This window comes from Pseudophryne corroboree, chromosome 1 (genome assembly GCF_028390025.1).
Source record: "Pseudophryne corroboree isolate aPseCor3 chromosome 1, aPseCor3.hap2, whole genome shotgun sequence".
Lineage (NCBI taxonomy): Eukaryota > Metazoa > Chordata > Amphibia > Anura > Myobatrachidae > Pseudophryne > Pseudophryne corroboree.
The window spans coordinates 378,159,089-378,178,504 of NC_086444.1; the positions used below are offsets into that span (position 1 = coordinate 378,159,089).

Genomic DNA, 19,416 nt, shown 5'->3' on the forward strand with positions numbered 1-19,416 from the left:
TGTCAGATTTGTCATCTCAGCTCAATGCTAATACTCAGAAAACTCAACAACTGCAGCAGGTTGTTGCAAACCTAGCTGCAAGGGCAGATGCTTCACAGCCCCCCTCTCTAGATCTGGACCACAAAAGTGTGGGTTACCTGTTTTACTCTCATACTCTGATGAGGAAACACAAAAGGAGGGGGAGGAATCGGATCCTATTACTGGGGATTCCCCTTCTACACAAGGTATTGAACCCCTCATTCTAGCTATATGTGATGTTTTAAAACTCCCTCTAGAGGATGCTGCGTCACAGCAGTCGTTTTTCTTCAACAGGACAAACTCAGTGTCACTTTCCCTGATTCTGCAGAGTTAGATGACCTGTTTAAATTAGCCTGGAAAAAATCCAGATAAAAAATACCAAGTGTCAAGACGGTTTTTGCACACTTTCCCATTTACTCCTGAAGGCAGGAAAATTTGGGAAGAACCCCCGGCTGTTGATGTATCAGTCTCTCGCCTATCTAAACAGGCGGTACTGCCAGCTCCGGGCTCCTTTACCATAAAGGACCCTGGGGATAGAAAAATTGAGACTACACTGAAGTCTATCTACACTACAGCAGGTATATAACAAAGACCGGTCTTAGCGGGTTGCTGGATGACTCATGCCATTCATACGTGGGATACTCAAATTCAGGAGGGCCTCTCAGGGGAGATATGTCCCTGATCACTACAGTGACTCTCCTAAAGCACATTCAGTACACTGCACGCGTTCTGTGTGACTCTCTCAAGGAGATAGGCAATATTAATGCTAGGACCACTGCTATGGCAGTGTCGGTGCGCAGAGCTTTGTGGTTGCATCAGTGGATAGTGGTCGCAGAATCCAAGCGCAGTGTAGAGTCTCTCCCTTTTTCAGGGGATTGGCTCTTCGGGGTATAATTGGATACGTGGCTTTCTAAAGCTACTGCGGGGAAATCCATGCTTCTCCCCTCTGGGGCCCCACCGGCTAGACGTTATTACCCGGGGCAGTCTACCCAGTCCTTTCGGTCTAACAGATTTAGATCTAGGGCCAGAAGTGCCGCCAATGCGACTAGAGGCACCAGAGGTAAGACTAGAAAACCAGCAATCGCATGTTCTCAGGAGAGCACCAGTTCTGCTTCCACTAAGACCTCAGCATGACGGTGCCCACCCACCCCGAGGGGATCTCGAGGTGGGAGCTCGACTGCGTCATTTCAGCCACATCTGGAAAAGCTCCTGCCAGGATACATTGGTAAAGGACCTCATATCTCAGGGATACAAACTGTAGTTCATCAGCGCTCCTCCCCAATGATTTTTCAAATCAAGCTTTCCAGCTTTGGAGGATACATATGTTACGCTGCAACAGGCCATCCAAAAATTGGTCCCGTCCCACTGCAACAACAGGGAAAGGGTTACTACTCCAACCTGTTGGTGGTACCAAAACCGGACGGTTCGGTAAGGCCCATTTTGAATTTAAAATTCAAAAGGTTTTCAAGTTCAAGATGGAATCCTTGCGAGCAGTGATTGCGGGCCTGGAAGAACGGGAGTTCCCTTGATATAAGGGACACCTTTCTCCATATCCCGATTTGGCCACCTCACCTGCTTACCTGAGGTTTGACATGCTGAACGATCACTACCAGTTCCAGGCGCTACCCTTTCGGCCTGTCCACGGCTCCAAGGGTGTTCACCAAGGTGATGGTGGAGATGGTGTTCCACCTCCGGTTCCAGGGGGTCAATATTGTTCCTTATCTGGACGATCGCTTGATAAAAGCGAGACCCAGGGAGCTTTTATTGCACTATCCAACTTCTGTCACGCCATGGGTGGATCCTCAATTTACAGAAGTCCAACCTGGAGCTAACTCAGCGGCTCCTGTTCCTGGGAATGGTGCTGGATACTGTGGCCCAGAAAGTGTTCCTCTCAGAGGACAAAGCGAGAACACTTCAGGAGATGGTCGGCATGGTTCTCCGACCTACTCGAATATCCATCCATCTGTGCATAAGATTGTTGGGGAAGATGGTAGCCTCATACGCGGTGATCCAGTATGGAAGGTTCCATGCCAGAACATTTCAATTGGATCTCTTGAGCAAGTGGTCTGGATAACATCTTCAGATGCACCAGATAATATGGCTTTCAACTTGGGCCAAGATTTCCCTCCTGTGGTGGCTGCAGTCCTCCGACCTTCTGGAAGGTCGCAGTTTTGGGATTCAGGACTGGATCCTCCTCTCGAATGATGCGAGTCTGAGAGGATGGGGAGCTGTCACCCAGGGGGCTCAGTTCCAGGGCAAGTGGTCCGCCCACAAAACCCTCCTTCCGATCAACATTCTGGAAAATCGGGCAATCTACAATGCTCTGATTTAGGCCACTCCTCTACTCAGGAATCACGCGATCCGAGTTCAGTCGGACAACGCCACTGAAGTGGCGTACATCAATTGACAAGAAGGGACAAAAAAACAGGGCCTGCATTCGAGAAATGTCAAAGATACTGCTCTGGGCAGAAAGAAATGCAAGAGCAATGTCCGCAATCTTCATTCCGGGAGTGGACAACTGGGAAGTGGACTTCTTGAGTCGTCGCAATCTGCACCCGGGAGAGTGGGGGCTTCGCCATCAGGTGTTTCAGCAGATCATCGACCGGTGGGCCTGGCCACAAATAGACATGATGGCTTCTCGACTCAACAAGAAGCTTAATTCGTATTGCTCGAGAACCAGGGACCCTCAGGCGAGGGCAGTAGATGCACTTCGTCTTGGCCTTACCGGCTGGTCTACCTGTTTCCGCTGATTCCGTTGCTACTAAGGGTGCTAAAGCGAATCAGGAATCAAGGAGTCCAGGCAATTCTGATTGCCCCCGGAGGGCGTGGTACGCAGATCTTCTGGACATGTACGTCGAATACCCTTGGCCTCTACCACTGAGAAGAGATCTTCTTCAACAAGGACCCTTCGTCTACCCGGACTTACGGTGACTTAGTTTCACGGCACGGAGGTTGAGCGGAACATCCTAGCTCACAAGGGCCTTTCCAAAAAGGTCATTGCTACCTTGGTTCAGGCCAGGAAACCTGTGACGTCAAAACACTATCATCATATCTGGAGAAGATATGTCTCTTGGTACGAGGAACGCACATATCCGCCTGTGGAGTTCCACTTGGGACGTTTCCTTCGTTCCCTGCAGGCTGGTGTGGATAAGGGTTTACTTCTGGGTTCCATTAAGGTCCAGATTTCAGCTCTCTCAATTTTCTTCCAGAAGAAATTGGCAGTATTGCCAGAAGTTCAGACCTTCTTGCAAGGGATGCTTCTTATTCAATCTCCTTTAGTTCCACCCACGGCACCTTGGGATTTGAATGTAGTATTGGAATTTCTACATTCCTCCTGGTTTGAACCTCTGATGACAGTAGAAGACAAGTACCCCACGTGGAGGACAGTGATGTTATTGGCCCTGGCTTCTGCTAGGCGTGTCTCGGAGTTGTGGGCCTTATCGTGTAAAAGCCCCTACTTGGTCTTTTATGAGGACAGATCGGAGCTCAGCACTAGGCAGCAGTTTCTGTCGAAGGTTGTCTCTGCGTTCCACTTGAATCAACCTATTGTGGTTCCGTCAAGTTCTGGCACTTCTGCTCCTCCGGAGGCATTGGATTCTGTGCAAGCCTTGAAGATCTATGTCAAGAGAACGGCTCGAATCAGAAAGACGGATTCCTTGTTCGTGATATATGATGATCAGAAAAAGAGTTGCCCTGCTTCAAAGCAGTCCATTGCTTGTTGGCTGAGATTTACTATCCAACAGGCCTATGTGTCCGGCAGCCTTACCTGTTCCTAAGTCTCTGAAGGCCCACTCTACAAGATCGGTGGTGTCTTCCTGGGTGGCTGCCCGTGGAGTCTCGGCCTTGCAACTATACTGAGCGGCTACCTGCTCGGGAAAGAACACCTTTGTGAAGTTCTACAGATTTGATACCCTGGCCAAAGAGGATTCCCAGTTTGGCCAGGCAGTGCTGCAGACGTCTCCGCATATTTCCGCCCGTTCTGGAAGCATTGCTATGTCCCCATCGTACTAAGTTGTCCCCAATATCCCTTATGGATGCTAGAGAAAATAGGATTTTACTTACCTACTGGTAAATCCCTTTCTCATAGTCCATAAGGGATATTGGGCGCCCGCCTCAGTGGGTTGACTTTTGTGCATGTTATCGTTTCTATGTTTACCTGTTCAGCTGTTGATGTTTTGTTACCATCCGTTGCTGGTCATTATATGTTAGTGGTGTGCTGGTGTGTAAATCTCAACACTCATTGGGGGTCATTCCGAGTTGATCGCACGTAGCAACTTTTTGCTGCTTGTGCGATCAACTAGACGCTGCCTATGGGGGAATGTATTTTAGCATAGCAAGGCTGCGATCGCTTGTGCAGCCCTGCTATGCTAAAAAAGTTTTGTGTAAAAGTAGACTAGCCCTGCAGTTACTTAACCTGTGCGATAAATCCAGCGATGAAGGTCCCGGAATAGACGTCAGACATCTTCCCTCCAAACGCCTCGATGCGCCTGCAATCGTATCTCTACGCCCGGAAAACGGTGAGTAGACGCCCCGATCCGCTTCCCGCCTGTTAATCTTCTTGCGATCCGCGCTGCGACCGCTTTCTTAGTTCCCGGCGTCGTTGCCCAGCGACTGCTGTCGCTGAGCAGTTACATGCCTGCGCATTGCTTCCGCCGCGCATGCGCAGAACCGTCCCGTTTGAACCGTCCCGATGAACCACAGCGCGCGAACGGGTCGGAATGACCCCCATTGCTATGTTACTTCTCTCAAGTATGTCCTTTCTCCTATTTTACCTAAATCTGCCTGTGGGAGGGGGCAGAGAGGGGAGGAGCCAGCACACCCAGTTGAAGAAATTTAAAGTGCATATCTTTATGCTATTACTTTTTACAGGTATACGCACATGTATGCCTGATGTGAGTACTTTATTTTTTATTTAAACATCCTGACATACAAAAGACTATATTCACACTAAAGAATGCTTTGTTCCACTTTTTCTATGTATGCAAAGTAGTTTGAATCATAAAAACATTATGAGGTGAAAATTTCTCAATAATGATCATTACTATACAACACAGTGGAGGAAGGTATTGTATTGAATGTAAAAAAAAATTGTTTCTTATTGCAAATTAAAACAAAAGAAAAAAATAGGATTATAATTACCTACCGGTAAATCCTTTTTTCGTTGTCCATATGGGATATTGGGGACAACTTAGTAAGATGGTTTATAGACTGGGTCCAAAGGAGTGTACCTGCATATTGTTGTCCAAAGGAGTGTACCTGCATATTGTCCAAAGGAGTGTACCTGCGTATTGTTGTTTACCCCTTAAAATTCCAATGGGAGTGCTTTTTCCTGTAGTTGTTGAGATGGAAATGACAAATACTCGGAATAGCTGCCCATGAATCGATTATAACATTCAGATGTAGCCAGGCTCATTGTGGCTGCGTCTTAGTCGCAACTGCGCCCCATTTACATTACATTGAGCGACAAAAGGTGCAGCCCTGCTTTCTAAGGCGTAACTGCATACTAAGGTGCGGATGAATACTAAGGGGTGTATTCAATTGATTTTGGATCCTTTCCGACATCTCAGTATTCAATTAGCGGCCCAATCCGATAGGATAAAGTTGGATAGACATTGTTGGAAACGGGGCTAAAATATGTCGGATTTGGCCGCGAAGCCAACAAAACACGTGGCTTGGCGGCTGAAGCCATGTGCTTTCCTGCAAGTCGGATTTTCTGACTTGTCGGATAAATGGCACTTTGATCGAATAGGTCAAATCTGGATTCAACCTTAAATTGCCTTTATTCCACAAGTCGGGAAATCCGACTTGAATTGAATACCCCCCTAAATGCCCATGCAGCTGCATCGCAGCCACAGTGAGCGTGGCTACATTTGTAGTGAGCTGGTTGTTGTCATGATCATTGCATATGTTTACACCAGCACTCTTGTACCTAAAAGAGATTTGCCTTGTGTATGACCCTAATGGGGACCACACATCTGGCAAGTATCAGGACAATTCTGTTTTGCAATGACTGGGTTAGGGGATTGGAGATATCCAACATGATGGAAATCCTTGATTTGCTAATTCCAACCCAAAAAATGAGTTAGGGTTCTTTTAACATGCTGGTTTTTGCTGTTTTCCCTAATGGATTGCTGAACACCGATGTCTGCAGATAGGAAGGTGTATCGGCATAACGGGGAGTCGGACCATAGATGTGTGGCCCACACTCAGTGGCACTTATGTGGACACACCCTTACTGTTCTCCACTTCCACTTAACTGCCTCTGTTCTTGCGCCACAAGATAAAGAAATGTAAAACTCTAGATACAGAGGCATACAGATTCTTTTGCGCATATGAAGTGCAGAAATGGGTATCCTACACTAAAAATGAGTATTGTGTAAGTTATTAACACATTGTTACCATCTGTTTTGTGCTAGATCAATGCTGAGCAGCTGAACAAGATTCAAGAATTGCAAGAGAAGCTTACAAAAGTAAGTACTATAGAGTATGAAATGCTTTGAGAAAGCTACTGTGTAGCCTGTCCCCTGTGTACTCTGTTCATTTAAATGTATCACATTTACAATGCTTAATGCAATGTTATATTGTGTGTGTAATAGAAACAGTCCAGTCAGCAGGTGGGACCCCTGTGAGTTATATACAGATAGCACAGATATGGGAGAGCTCAAACCCTGCTGCTTCATATACTGTATTTTTGTTATAGGAGTACTCTAACTAGCCTGCAGTAATTGTAATAGTTGGAATTACAGAAGGAAGCTAATATATGATGGAGTGACTTATACCCCTTTTACACTGACTAGCGTGGCTCTATCTGTATGTTGGGGTATTTGAGTGTATGTACCATGAGGTCCTGTGTAGGGCACCGGGAGGCAATATATAGGGCTGTGAGAAGAGTAAACAGTAAGACATCACCTATAAGGTTCAGGAGACAGGTAGGTAGTGGGTGACTGGTGAGGCGGGGTGACAGAGAGATAGTGGGTGACTGGTGAGGCAGGGGTTACATGGAGATAGTGGGTGCCTGGTGAGGCAGGGGTTACAGGGAAATGGTAGGTGACTGGTGAGGCAAGGGTGACGGGGAGATAGTAGGTGACTGCGGGGACAGGGGTGACAGGTAGAATGACAGTGAGATAGTGGGTGACGGGAGGCAGGGATAACAGGGAGATAGTGGGTGACTGGTGAGACAGGGGTGACAGGGACACAGTGACAAGGTACATTGTACAGGGACCAGGGCACACTGACACACACATTGTACAGGGATCAGGGGCACACTGACACACATGCACATTGTACTGAGATCAAATGCACACTGACACACATACACATTGTACTGAGATCAAATGCACACTGACACGCATATACACACACACACACACACACACACACACACACACACACACACACACACACACACACACACACACACACACACACACTGTACTGGGACCAGGGGCACACTGACACACACTGTACTGGGACTAGGGGCATACTGACACACACATATATACGCACACACACATTGTACAGGGATCAGGGGCACACATATATACGCACACATTTTAAAGGGACCAGGACACACACACACACACACACACACACACACACACACACACACACACACACACACACTGTACTGGAACCAGGGGCACTCTGACACACACACACACACACACACACACACACACGCACACACACACACACACACACACACGCGCGCGCTGTACAGGGACCAGGGGCACTCTGACACACACATTGCACTGGGGCACACTGACACACATACACTGTACTGGGACATGGGGCACACTGACACACACACTCATTGTACTGGGACCAGGAGCACACTGACACAGATATATATATACAGGTTGAGTATACCATATCCATATATTCCGAAATACGGAATTTTTTGAGTGAGATAGTGAAACTTTGTTTTCTGATGGCTCAATGTACACAAACTTTGTTTAATACACAGAGTTATTAAAAATATTGGATTAAATGACCTTCAGGCTATGTGTATAAGGTGTATATGAAACATAAATGAATTGTGTGAATGTACACACACTTTGTTTAATGCACAAAGTTATTAAAAATAATGGCTAAAATGACCTTCAGGCTGTGTGTATAAGGTGTATATGAAACATAAATGCATTCTGTGCTTAGACTTAGGTCCCATCGCCATAATATCTCATTATGGTATGCAATTATTCCAAAATACGGAAAAATCCGATATCCAAAATACTTCTGGTCCCAAGCATTTTGGATAAGGGAGACTCAACCTGTATACACAGACACACACACACACACACACACACACACACACACACACACACACACACACACACACACACACTGTACTGGGACCAGGGGCACACTGACAGACATGTATATACACACTCACACACACACACACACACACACACACACACACACACACACACACACACACATTGTACAGGGATCAGGGGCACACATATGCACACACATTTTACAGGGACCAGGGCACACTGAAACACACATATATTGTACTGTGGCACACTGAGTCAGACACACACACACACACACACACACACACACACACACACACACACACACACACTGTATTGGGGCACACTGACACACACACACATTGTATTGGGGCACACTGACACACACACACAAACAAACACACTGTACTGGGACCTGCTGCACACTGACACACACACCAGGGGAGCTTGCAGCTACAGTATGCAGAGGGACATACCTTCCCATATCTGTTATAATAGCATCAGTCACAGGAGATCCAGACCATCATGGGCTGGGAGGCGGCAGCTGCTGACGTGACTCAAAGGCAGGCGGACGAGTAGCGACAACAGTGGGTACCAGTCCACGGGAGAGTCAGCGGGAGTTATAGCTGGTGATGCAGACCGTGACGACTACCTTAGATCTTGACGCTGTATGCGGCTGTATACCACGTCTGATAGGGCGTCTTGCTCTACCCAACACAGCTCCTCTTCTGCTGCAGTCCGCCGCCGCCGTCCGGATCACACCTGCAAACTCTCCTCCTCGACGCGCCCAGTCACACAGATGCTGACCTGAATTGTAGCACGGCGGGTCCTGGAGGACCCACTCATTGTTGAAAACGGGGTCTCAAAATGCCTGTAGTGTGTAAAAAAGCACTCAGCAGCTGCTTTTTGAGCTTCTGCATTCAGATAGAAGAGGGGAAGAAGGGTTATCGGCCAGGGGCCTTTAGAATCCTGGGGCCCATGGGCAACTGCCCATGAAGCCCAATGGACGAGACAGCTCTGGTGTGGCCCCTCTCTATACTGGGCAGCTAGTCTACTGTACGTGCAAAGTCTAAAAGTCTTGTCTGCTTCTTGAAGGTATGTCTACACACTCCGGCCTGGCTTTCACAACTCTTCAAATACAGTCTCAGAGTTTATAGGGTTCCCACTGCTTCCTGCTTGTAGAAATGCCTACTTCCTAGCCTCCGCTGGCCACCAGGCACTCTGGGCTCTGTTTGCAGTCCCACCCGAACTGTCTGACTGCTCCAGCAAACACCTGGACTTTGTTTCAACAGGGCAGCCTCTATGTGTGATCACACACCCCTTTTCTTCTCGCTGTGTGCGGATCCTTCCAGTCCCACACTGAATCAGCTGCTCATCAGCTCTATCTTTGCTGATACTGCCAAACATCCCCTTCCCCGGTATCCGGACTATGGATAGATAGTGTCTAGTTAGACCATCAATAGGTCAACACCATGTGGTCTACAGAGTCAAAAAGTCAACTGTACAAAAGGGCGACATGTTCAATAGGTCGGCATGGCAATAATTGACAAAAGTTTTTTTTTTTTTTTTGGTGGGTGTTTCACATATTTGTCAACTTTTGCTTTGTTTACCCTCCACATGGACTACGATAGGGAATAGTAACCTAGGGTCACAGATGATGAAACAAACAAAATGACACCAAAAAGCCTAAATATGTGCCAACCTTTTTTGTGTTTAACATTTCCATGTTGTGTTTAACAGTTCCATGACTTTTTGACCCTGTCGAACTTTTATACTGTCTACCTTTGCATGTCGACCTTTTGTCCCTGTCGACCTTATGGTGTCCACCTTTTGACTGCCTATCTAATAACTGTAGATTTTCTATACCACACCTCCCTCCCCAGCTCAAAACCCTTAGGTTGAGCGAGTTAGCGTTTGGATTTTTCCTGACTGGGCAGCTAGTCTGAGTGCAAAGTCTGTCTTTCCTTCTTCTTGTAGGTATGTCTACAGGCTCAAGTCTGGCTCTCTCCCCCATCTCACTTCATCCCCTACCACCCTCCCTTTAAGTCTCTTTAATCAATCCCCTCTTCTCCCTCATGTTCATCATGGTGCAGTACCCTTCTCTAGGTCATCGAATGTCTTCCGTATATGATGATGAGGCTTCCGTAGTTTGGTATGCTGCTGTTTAAATGTGGCAGCATCCTCGATCATGTCGCTCACCACCTACTCATTAGAGAGAATACGTTGCCTAAGCTGTTGTAGCTGCACTTTAATATTCTGCAGCTCTTGTTTAAATGTGTCACAGGCCTGCAGAAGTGGAGTCATAGTATCTTGGATTGTCTTAACAGTATAGGAGAGAGCAGATGTGGGAGAATTGGGGGGGATGGTGGGTAAGGAGCAGGATGGGTATAAGGGTAGTTGTAGAAGAAAGTCCTGCCACGTTGTCCTCTGTTTGTTCTGAATCAGGCCCATAGCCTCAGGAGGGATTTGTACAGTATCTGGTTTTGTCAGTCTGTCAATATCAGTATTTTGAATCTACAGTCTTTTAAGGGGGATGTACACGTAGAGATCCGTGCTTAAACTCTAAGCAATCTGACTAGATTGCTTAGAAGTTAAGCACGGATCTCTCTGTGTTATGCCCCACAGCGATAGCGATGCGTGGCCCTGCGCGTTGCTATCGCCGGTGCTAGATTGGCCTGCATACAGGCACAATCTAGCAGGTTGCTCATTTCACCGCTGGGTGAAATGAGCACCCCCCCCCCCTCACTCAGCACACATCGCGCTGAGTGCTGGGCGAGGGGAGAGATGTGTGCTGAGCGGTCACTGATAGATCGCTCATCACACATCTACCCGTGTGCACAGGGCTTTAATGCAACGCTGTTCTTCAGTTCCTTCAGGAATACTTTGATTAGGACAATGGAACAAGTTTTTACCTAAGCATACTAAGGGATGCAGTCAATTTACCGACAATCAAAATCCCGACGGTCAAAATACCGACAGCAAATGACAGACGGTCAAAATACCGACATTTAAAATACCGACAAGGGCAAAATACCGACATTTATAATGTCGACAGGTCAAAAAGTCGACATGAGTTTTTCAGGATTTTTTTCATTAAAACCGACTTGTTCATACTTTACCATCCCAGTGGACCTGGAGGGGAAATATAATAGTGTGCCGAGCGCAGCGAGGCACCATGCCTGAAGCATGGCGAGTGGATACGGTACACTTATATTGTGTCCATGTCGACCTATGTCGACATACACAAATAATAATAATGAAACACTTGTGTTGGCTTTTTGACCTGTTGACATTTTAAATGGCGGTATTTTGTCCATGTCGGGATTTTGACCTTGTCTGTATTTTGACCGTCGGCCAATTGCTGTCGGGATTTTGATTGTAGGTATTTCATAGCGATCCCCATACTATGTTTGGCTGTCCCGCATTTCAAAGTGAGAAAGTGAAGCCTGTCCAACACTAGTTTCTTGTCTTCCATTTCTTTAGGCTTTCTTGAATTTTAAACTTGATTTAGGACTGAGCTACATATCTCAACACTTGTGGTAGTTTTCCAGCATCATATTCCATAAAGAAGTGATGTTGTCAGTGTAATTTTTCTCCTAATACTGTTTTAGAATGATGTGGTTAGAATATGGCATGCAGGAGGAAGTGGCATTTTGTTCTCCTTATTAAGGCCTTGTTTAGAGTTAGGAGCAAAACAAGCAAATAGGTGAATATTTGGACTTGGACAAACCATGTTGTGATGCAGGGATTGTAATTGCAGAAAATACTGTATACAGCCTGCTTTTGCATGTAGCACAAGAATACTGAACAACTTTATTTTTACACTGCATTTTAAATTTGAGCTCTTTGTGCAATTTAAGTTGAATCAACATGATTTTGCGAAGGTACAAAATTGCAAGTATTGCTGGATTTATTTCTGGCCTCATCTTTTTGAAGCAGGGCCTATATACTCTGTGTTGCTCAATTTACTACATGAGAAATGTATTTAACAAAAGTATATACAAATATTTATTGCCAACAGATATTGTGTTTGTATTATTATGAAAATGTATGTTTGTGTATTTTACGTTATTTTTTTTTTTATATTCTAGGCAGTGAAGGCCAGTTCTGAAGCTACTGAATTGCTCCAAAATATTCGCCAAGCTAAAGAAAGAGCAGAAAAAGAGTTGGAGAGACTTAAGAATCGTGAGGACTCAAATGATGGAATAAAGAAAAAACTGTTTGAAGCTGAGGTGTGGCCATAATGTACTATGATAGATCTATAACGATCCATAGCGTTACTGAAATGGCTTAACTATTGGGTTGTTCTCAAGTGACACAGAAAAACCTTGGAGATATATTGAAACATAGAAATGTAAGGATGCTCCAGCGATTAATGCAGTGCAACCCATATAGACACATAGAATTCGACAGCAGATAAGAACTTCTTGCTCATCTAGTCTGCCCCTTTTTTTTAACCATATTTTTACCTCAAACCTTATTTGATCCCTATTTCTTTGTAAAGATATCCTTATTTCTCTGACGTCCTAAGTGGATGCTGGGACTCCGTAAGGACCATGGGGAATAGCGGCTCCGCAGGAGACTGGGCACAACTAAAAGAAAGCTTTAGACTAACTGGTGTGCACTGGCTCCTCCCACTATGACCCTCCTCCAGACTTCAGTTAGAATCTTGTGCCCGGCTGAGCTGGATGCACACTAGGGGCTCTCCTGAGCTCCTAGAAAGAAAGTATATTTTAGGTTTTTTATTTTACAGTGAGAACTGCTGGCAACAGACTCACTGCAGCGAGGGACTAAGGGGAGAAGAAGCGAACCTACCTGACTGGAGATAGTTTGGGCTTCTTAGGCTACTGGACACCATTAGCTCCAGAGGGATCGAACACAGGACCCGACCTCGATCGTTCGGTCCCGGAGCCGCGCCGCCGTCCCCCTTACAGAGCCAGAAGCAAGAAGTGGTCCGGAAAATCGGCGGCAGAAGACCTCGGTCTTCAACAAGGTAGCGCACAGCACTGCAGCTGTGCGCCATTGCTCCTCATGCACACCTCACACTCCGGTCACTGATGGGTGCAGGGCGCTGGGGGGGGCGGCGCCCTGAGCAGCAATATAAACACCTTGGCTGGCAAATCATCACAATATATAGTCCCAGGGCTATATATGTGATAAATTACCCCTGCCAGAATTCCTGAAAAAAGCGGGAGAAAAGTCAGCCGAAAAAGGGGCGGGGCTAACTCCCTCAGCACACTGGCGCCATTTTTCCCTCACAGCTCCGCTGGAAGGATCGCTCCCTGGCTCTCCCCTGCAGTATCAAGCTACAAAGGGTAAAAAAGAGAGGGGGGGCACTAAATTTAGGCGCAGTATAACTATATAGCAGCTATAAGGGAAATAATTCAGTTAATCCCTGTATTATTATAGCGCTCTGGTGTGTGCTGGCATACTCTCTCTCTGTCTCCCCAAAGGGCTTTGTGGGGTCCTGTCCTCTGTCAGAGCATTCCCGGTGTGTGTGCGGTGTGTCGGTACGGCTGTGTCGACATGTTTGATGAGGAGGCTTATGTGGAGGCGGAGCAGATGCCTATAAATGTGATGTCACCCCCTGCGGGGCTGACACCTGAGTGGATGGTTATGTGGAAGGAATTACGTGACAGTGTCGACTCCTTACATAAAAGGTTTGACGACATACCGAATATGGGACAGCCGGCTTCTCAGCCTGTGCCTGCCCAGGCGTCTCAAAAGCCATCAGGGGCTCTAAAACGCCCGCTACCTCAGATGGCAGACACAGATGTCGACACGGATACTGACTCCAGTGTCGACGACGATGAGACTAATGTAACTTCCAATAGGGCCACCCGTTACATGATTGAGGCTATGAAAAATGTGTTGCACATTTCTGATGTTACCCCAGGTACCAAAAAAAAAAGGGTATTATGTTTGGAGAGAAAAAACTACCAGTAGGGCTTCCCCCGATAAGAAACTAGTAATTTCTAAAAGGTTACTAATGACGTACCCTTTCCCGCCAGAGGATAGGTCACGTTGGGAAACATCCCCTAGGGTGGATAAAGCGCTCACACGCTTGTCAAAGAAGGTGGCACTACCGTCTCCGGATACGGCCGCCCTAAAGGAGCCTGCTGATAGAAAGCAGGAGGCTATCCTGAAGTCTGTATATACACACACAGGTATTATACTGAGACCAGCTATTGCTTCAGCATGGATGTGCAGTGCTGCAGCTGCGTGGTCAGATTCCCCGTCGGAAAATATTGATACCCTAGACAGGGACACTATATTGCTAACCGTAGAGCATATTAAAGACGCAGTCTTATACATGAGAGATGCACAGAGGGATATTTGCCGGTTGGCATCTAAAATAAGTGCAATGACCATTTCTGCCAGGAGAGGGTTATGGACTCTGCAGTGGACAGGTGATGCAGACTCTAAAAGGCACATGGAAGTTTTGCCTTATAAAGGTGAGGAGTTGTTCGGGGATGGTCTCTCGGACCTAGTTTCCACAGCAACAGCTGGGAAGTCTGCATTTTTACCCCATGTTCCCTCACAGCCAAAGAAAGCACCGTATTATCAGGTACAGTCCTTTCGGCCCCATAAGGGCAAGCGGGTTAGAGGCGCGTCCTTTCTGCCCAGAGGCAGAGGTAGAGGGAAAAAGCTGCAGCATACAGCCAGTTCCCAGGAGCAAAAGTCCTCCCCCGCTTCCTCTAAGTCCACCGCATGACGCTGGGGCTCCACATGCGGAGCCAGGTACGGTGGGGGCCCGTCTCAAAAATTTCAGCGATCAGTGGGCTCGCTCACGGGTGGATCCCTGGATCTTTCAAGTAGTATCTCAGGGGTACAAGCTGGAATTCGAGACGTCTCCCCCCCGCCGTTTCCTCAAATCTGCCTTGCCAACAACTCCCTCAGGCAGGGAGGCAGTGATAGAGGCAATTCACAAGCTGTATTCCCAGCAGGTGATAGTAAAGGTGCCCCTACTTCAACAAGGACGGGGTTACTATTCCACAATGTTTGTGGTACCGAAACCGGACGGTTCGGTGAGACCCATTTTAAATTTGAAATCCTTGAACACATATATAAAAAAAATTCAAGTTCAAGATGGAATCGCTCAGGGCGGTTATTGCAAGCCTGGACGAGGGGGATTACATGGTATCACTGGACATCAAGGATGCTTACCTACATGTCCCCATTTACCATCCTCACCAGGAGTACCTCAGATTTGTGGTACAGGATTGTCATTACCAATTCCAGACGTTGCCGTTCGGTCTCTCCACGGCTCCGAGGGTCTTTACCAAGGTAATGGCCGAAATGATGATACTCCTTCGAAAGAAGGGAGTTTTAATTATCCCGTACTTGGACGATCTCCTGATAAAGGCGAGGTCCAGGGAGCAGTTGTTGGTCGGTGTAGCACTATCTCGAGAGGTGCTACAACAGCACGGCTCGATTCTAAATATTCCAAAGTCACAGCTGGTTCCTACGACACGTCTACTGTTCCTAGGGATGGTTCTGGACACAGAACAGAAAAAAGTGTTTCTCCCGGAGGAGAAGGCCAAGGAGCTGTCATCTCTAGTCAGAGGCCTCCTAAAACCAAAACAGGTGTCGGTGCATCACTGCACGCGGATCCTGGGAAAGATGGTAGCTTCCTACGAAGCAATTCCATTCGGCAGGTTCCATGCAAGAACCTTTCAGTGGGACCTGTTGGAAAAGTGGTCCGGATCGCATCTTCAGATGTATCGGCTGATAACCCTGTCTCCAAGGACCAGGGTGTCTCTGCTGTGGTGGCTGCAAAGTGCTCATCTTCAAGAGGGCCGCAGATTCGGCATACAGGACTGGGTCCTGGTGACCACGGATGCCAGCCTTCGAGGCTGGGGGGCAGTCACACAGGGAAGAAACTTCCAAGGACTATGGTCAAGTCAGGAGACTTCCCTACACATAAATATTCTGGAACTGAGGGCCATTTACAATGCCCTAAGTCAGGCAAAACCCCTGCTTCAAAACCAGCCGGTACTGATCCAGTCAGACAACATCACGGCGGTCGCCCATGTAAACCGACAGGGCGGCACGAGAAGCAGGACGGCGATGGCAGAAGCCACAAGGATTCTCCGATGGGCGGAAAATCACGTGTTAGCACTGTCAGCAGTGTTCATTCCGGGAGTGGACAACTGGGAAGCAGACTTCCTCAGCAGGCACGACCTCCACCCGGGAGAGTGGGGACTTCATCCAGAAGTCTTCCAACTGATTGTAAACCGTTGGGAAAGGCCACAGGTGGACATGATGGCGTCCCGCCTAAACAAAAAGCTAGAAAGATATTGTGCCAGGTCAAGAGACCCGCAGGCGATAGCTGTGGACGCTCTAGTGACACCGTGGGTGTACCAGTCGGTTTATGTGTTCCCTCCTCTTCCTCTCATACCAAAGGTGCTGAGGATAATAAGGAGAAGAGGAGTAAGAACTATACTCATTGCTCCGGATTGGCCAAGAAGAGCTTGGTACCCGGAACTTCAAGAAATTATCTCAGAGGACCCATGGCCTCTGCCGCTCAGACAGGACCTGCTGCAGCAGGGGCCCTGTCTGTTCCAAGACTTACCGCGACTGCGTTTGACGGCATGGCGGTTGAACACCGGATCCTGAAGGAAAAGGGCATTCCGGAGGAAGTCATTCCTACGCTGATTAAAGCTAGGAAAGAAGTAACCGCAAACCATTATCACCGCATATGGCGAAAATATGTTGCGTGGTGTGAGGCCAGGAAGGCCCCAACGGAGGAATTTCAGCTGGGCCGTTTCCTGCACTTCCTACAGTCAGGGGTGATTATGGGCCTAAAATTGGGTTCCATTAATGTCCAGATTTCGGCTCTATCGATTTTCTTCCAGAGAGAACTGGCTTCACTACCTGAAGTTCAGACTTTTGTTAAGGGAGTGCTGCATATTCAGCCCCCTTTTGTGCCTCCAGTGGCACCTTGGGATCTCAACGTGGTGTTGGATTTCCTAAAGTCACATTGGTTTGAGCCACTTAAAACCGTGGAATTGCAGTATCTCAGGTGGAAAGTGGTCATGTTGTTGGCCTTGGCTTCGGCCATGCGTGTATCAGAATTGGCGGCTTTGTCATGTAAAAGCCCTTATCTGATTTTCTATATGGATAGGGCAGAATTGAGGACTCGTCCCCAATTTCTCCCTAAGGTGGTATCAGCCTTTCATCTGAACCAACCTATCGTGGTGCCTGCGGCTACTAAAGACTTGGAGGCTTCCAAGTTGTTGGACGTAGTCAGGGCCCTGAATATTTATGTTTCCAGGACAGCTGGAGTCCGAAAGACTGACTCGCTATTTATCCTGTATGCACCCAACAAATTGGGTGCACCTGCTTCAAAGCAGACTATTGCTCGCTGGATCTGTAGTACGATTCAGCTTGCACATTCTGCGGCTGGACTGCCGCATCCTAAATCAGTGAAAGCCCATTCCACGAGGAAGGTGGGCTCTTCTTGGGCGGCTGCCCGAGGGGTCTCGGCTCTACAACTTTGCCGAGCAGCTACTTGGTCGGGGTCAAACACATTTGCTAAATTCTACAAGTTTGACACCCTGGCTGAGGAGGACCTAGAGTTTGCCCATTCGGTGCTGCAGAGTCATCCGCACTCTCCCGCCCGTTTGGGAGCTTTGGTATAATCCCCATGGTCCTTACGGAGTCCCAGCATCCACTTAGGACGTCAGAGAAAATAAGAATTTACTCACCGGTAATTCTATTTCTCGTAGTCCATAGTGGATGCTGGGCGCCCATCCCAAGTGCGGATTGTCTGCAATACTTGTATATAGTTATTGTTAACTAAAGGGTTATTGTTGAGCCATCTGTTGAGAGGCTCAGTTGTTATCATACTGTTAACTGGGTATTGTATCACGAGTTATACGGTGTGATTGGTGTGGCTGGTATGAGTCTTACCCGGGATTCAAAATCCTTCCTTATTGTGTCAGCTCTTCCGGGCACAGTATCCTAACTGAAGTCTGGAGGAGGGTCATAGTGGAAGGAGCCAGTGCACACCAGTTAGTCTAAAGCTTTCTTTTAGTTGTGCCCAGTCTCCTGCGGAGCCGCTATTCCCCATGGTCCTTACGGAGTCCCAGCATCCACTACGGACTACGAGAAATAGAATTACCGGTGAGTAAATTCTTATTTCTCTGACGTCCTAGTGGATGCTGGGAACTCCGTAAGGACCATGGGGAATAGCGGGCTCCGAAGGAGGCTGGGCACTCTAGAAAGCTTTTAGACTACCTGGTGTGCACTGGCTCCTCCCACTATGACCCTCCTCCAAGCCTCAGTTAGATTTTGTGCCCGGCCGAGGTTGGATGCACACTAGGGGCTCTCCTGAGCCTTTAGAAAGAAAGTATAGAAATTAGGTTTTTTATTTTCAGTGAGACCTGCTGGTAACAGGCTCACTGCAGCGAGGGACTAAGGGGAGAAGAAGCGAACCTGCCTGCTTGCAGCCAGCTTGGGCTTCTTAGGCTACTGGACACCATTAGCTCCAGAGGGATCGACCGCAGGCCCAGCCTTGGTGTTCGGTCCCGGAGCCGCGCCGCCGTCACCCTTACAGAGCCAGAAGCAAGAAGAGGTCCGGAAAATCGGCGGCAGAAGACATCAGTCTTCACCAAGGTAGCGCACAGCACTGCAGCTGTGCGCCATTGCTCCTCACACACACTTCACACTCCGGTCACTGAGGGTGCAGGGCGCTGGGGGGGGGGGCGCCCTGAGAAGCAATAATAACACCTTGGCTGGCAAAAATACCACAATATATAGCCCCAGAGGCTATATATGTGGAAAATACCCCTGCCAGAATATAGGAAAAAGCGGGAGAATAGTCCGCGGAAAAGGGGCGGAGCTATCTCCTTCAGCACACTGGCGCCATTTTTCCCTCACAGCTCCGCTGGAAGGAAGCTCCCTGGCTCTCCCCTGCAGTCTACACTACAGAAAAGGGTAAAAAAGAGAGGGGGGGCACTAAATTTAGGCGCAGTATACATTTATATAGAAAAAGCAGCTATAGGGGACATAACTCAGTTAGTCCCTGCATTATATAGCGCTCTGGTGTGTGCTGGTATACTCTCACTCTGTCCCCCCAAAGGGCTTTTGTGGGTCCTGTCCTCTGTTGGAGCATTCCCTGTGTGTGTGCGGTGTG

The 19,416-nt window shown here is 47.7% G+C and overlaps 1 protein-coding gene across 6 annotated transcripts in view; it reads left to right on the plus strand.

The window, feature by feature from the left end:
- The window catches only part of CIT (citron rho-interacting serine/threonine kinase), a 541,532-nt gene that overhangs the window by 225,563 nt on the left and 296,553 nt on the right, over positions 1-19,416 (plus strand). For all 6 annotated transcript variants that reach the window (XM_063913147.1, XM_063913146.1, XM_063913148.1 and 3 more), the window contains 2 exons: positions 6,435-6,488; positions 12,368-12,508. In XM_063913147.1, the coding sequence (XP_063769217.1) occupies positions 6,435-6,488; positions 12,368-12,508 (195 nt within the window). The remainder of the gene's footprint in view (positions 1-6,434; positions 6,489-12,367; positions 12,509-19,416) is intronic.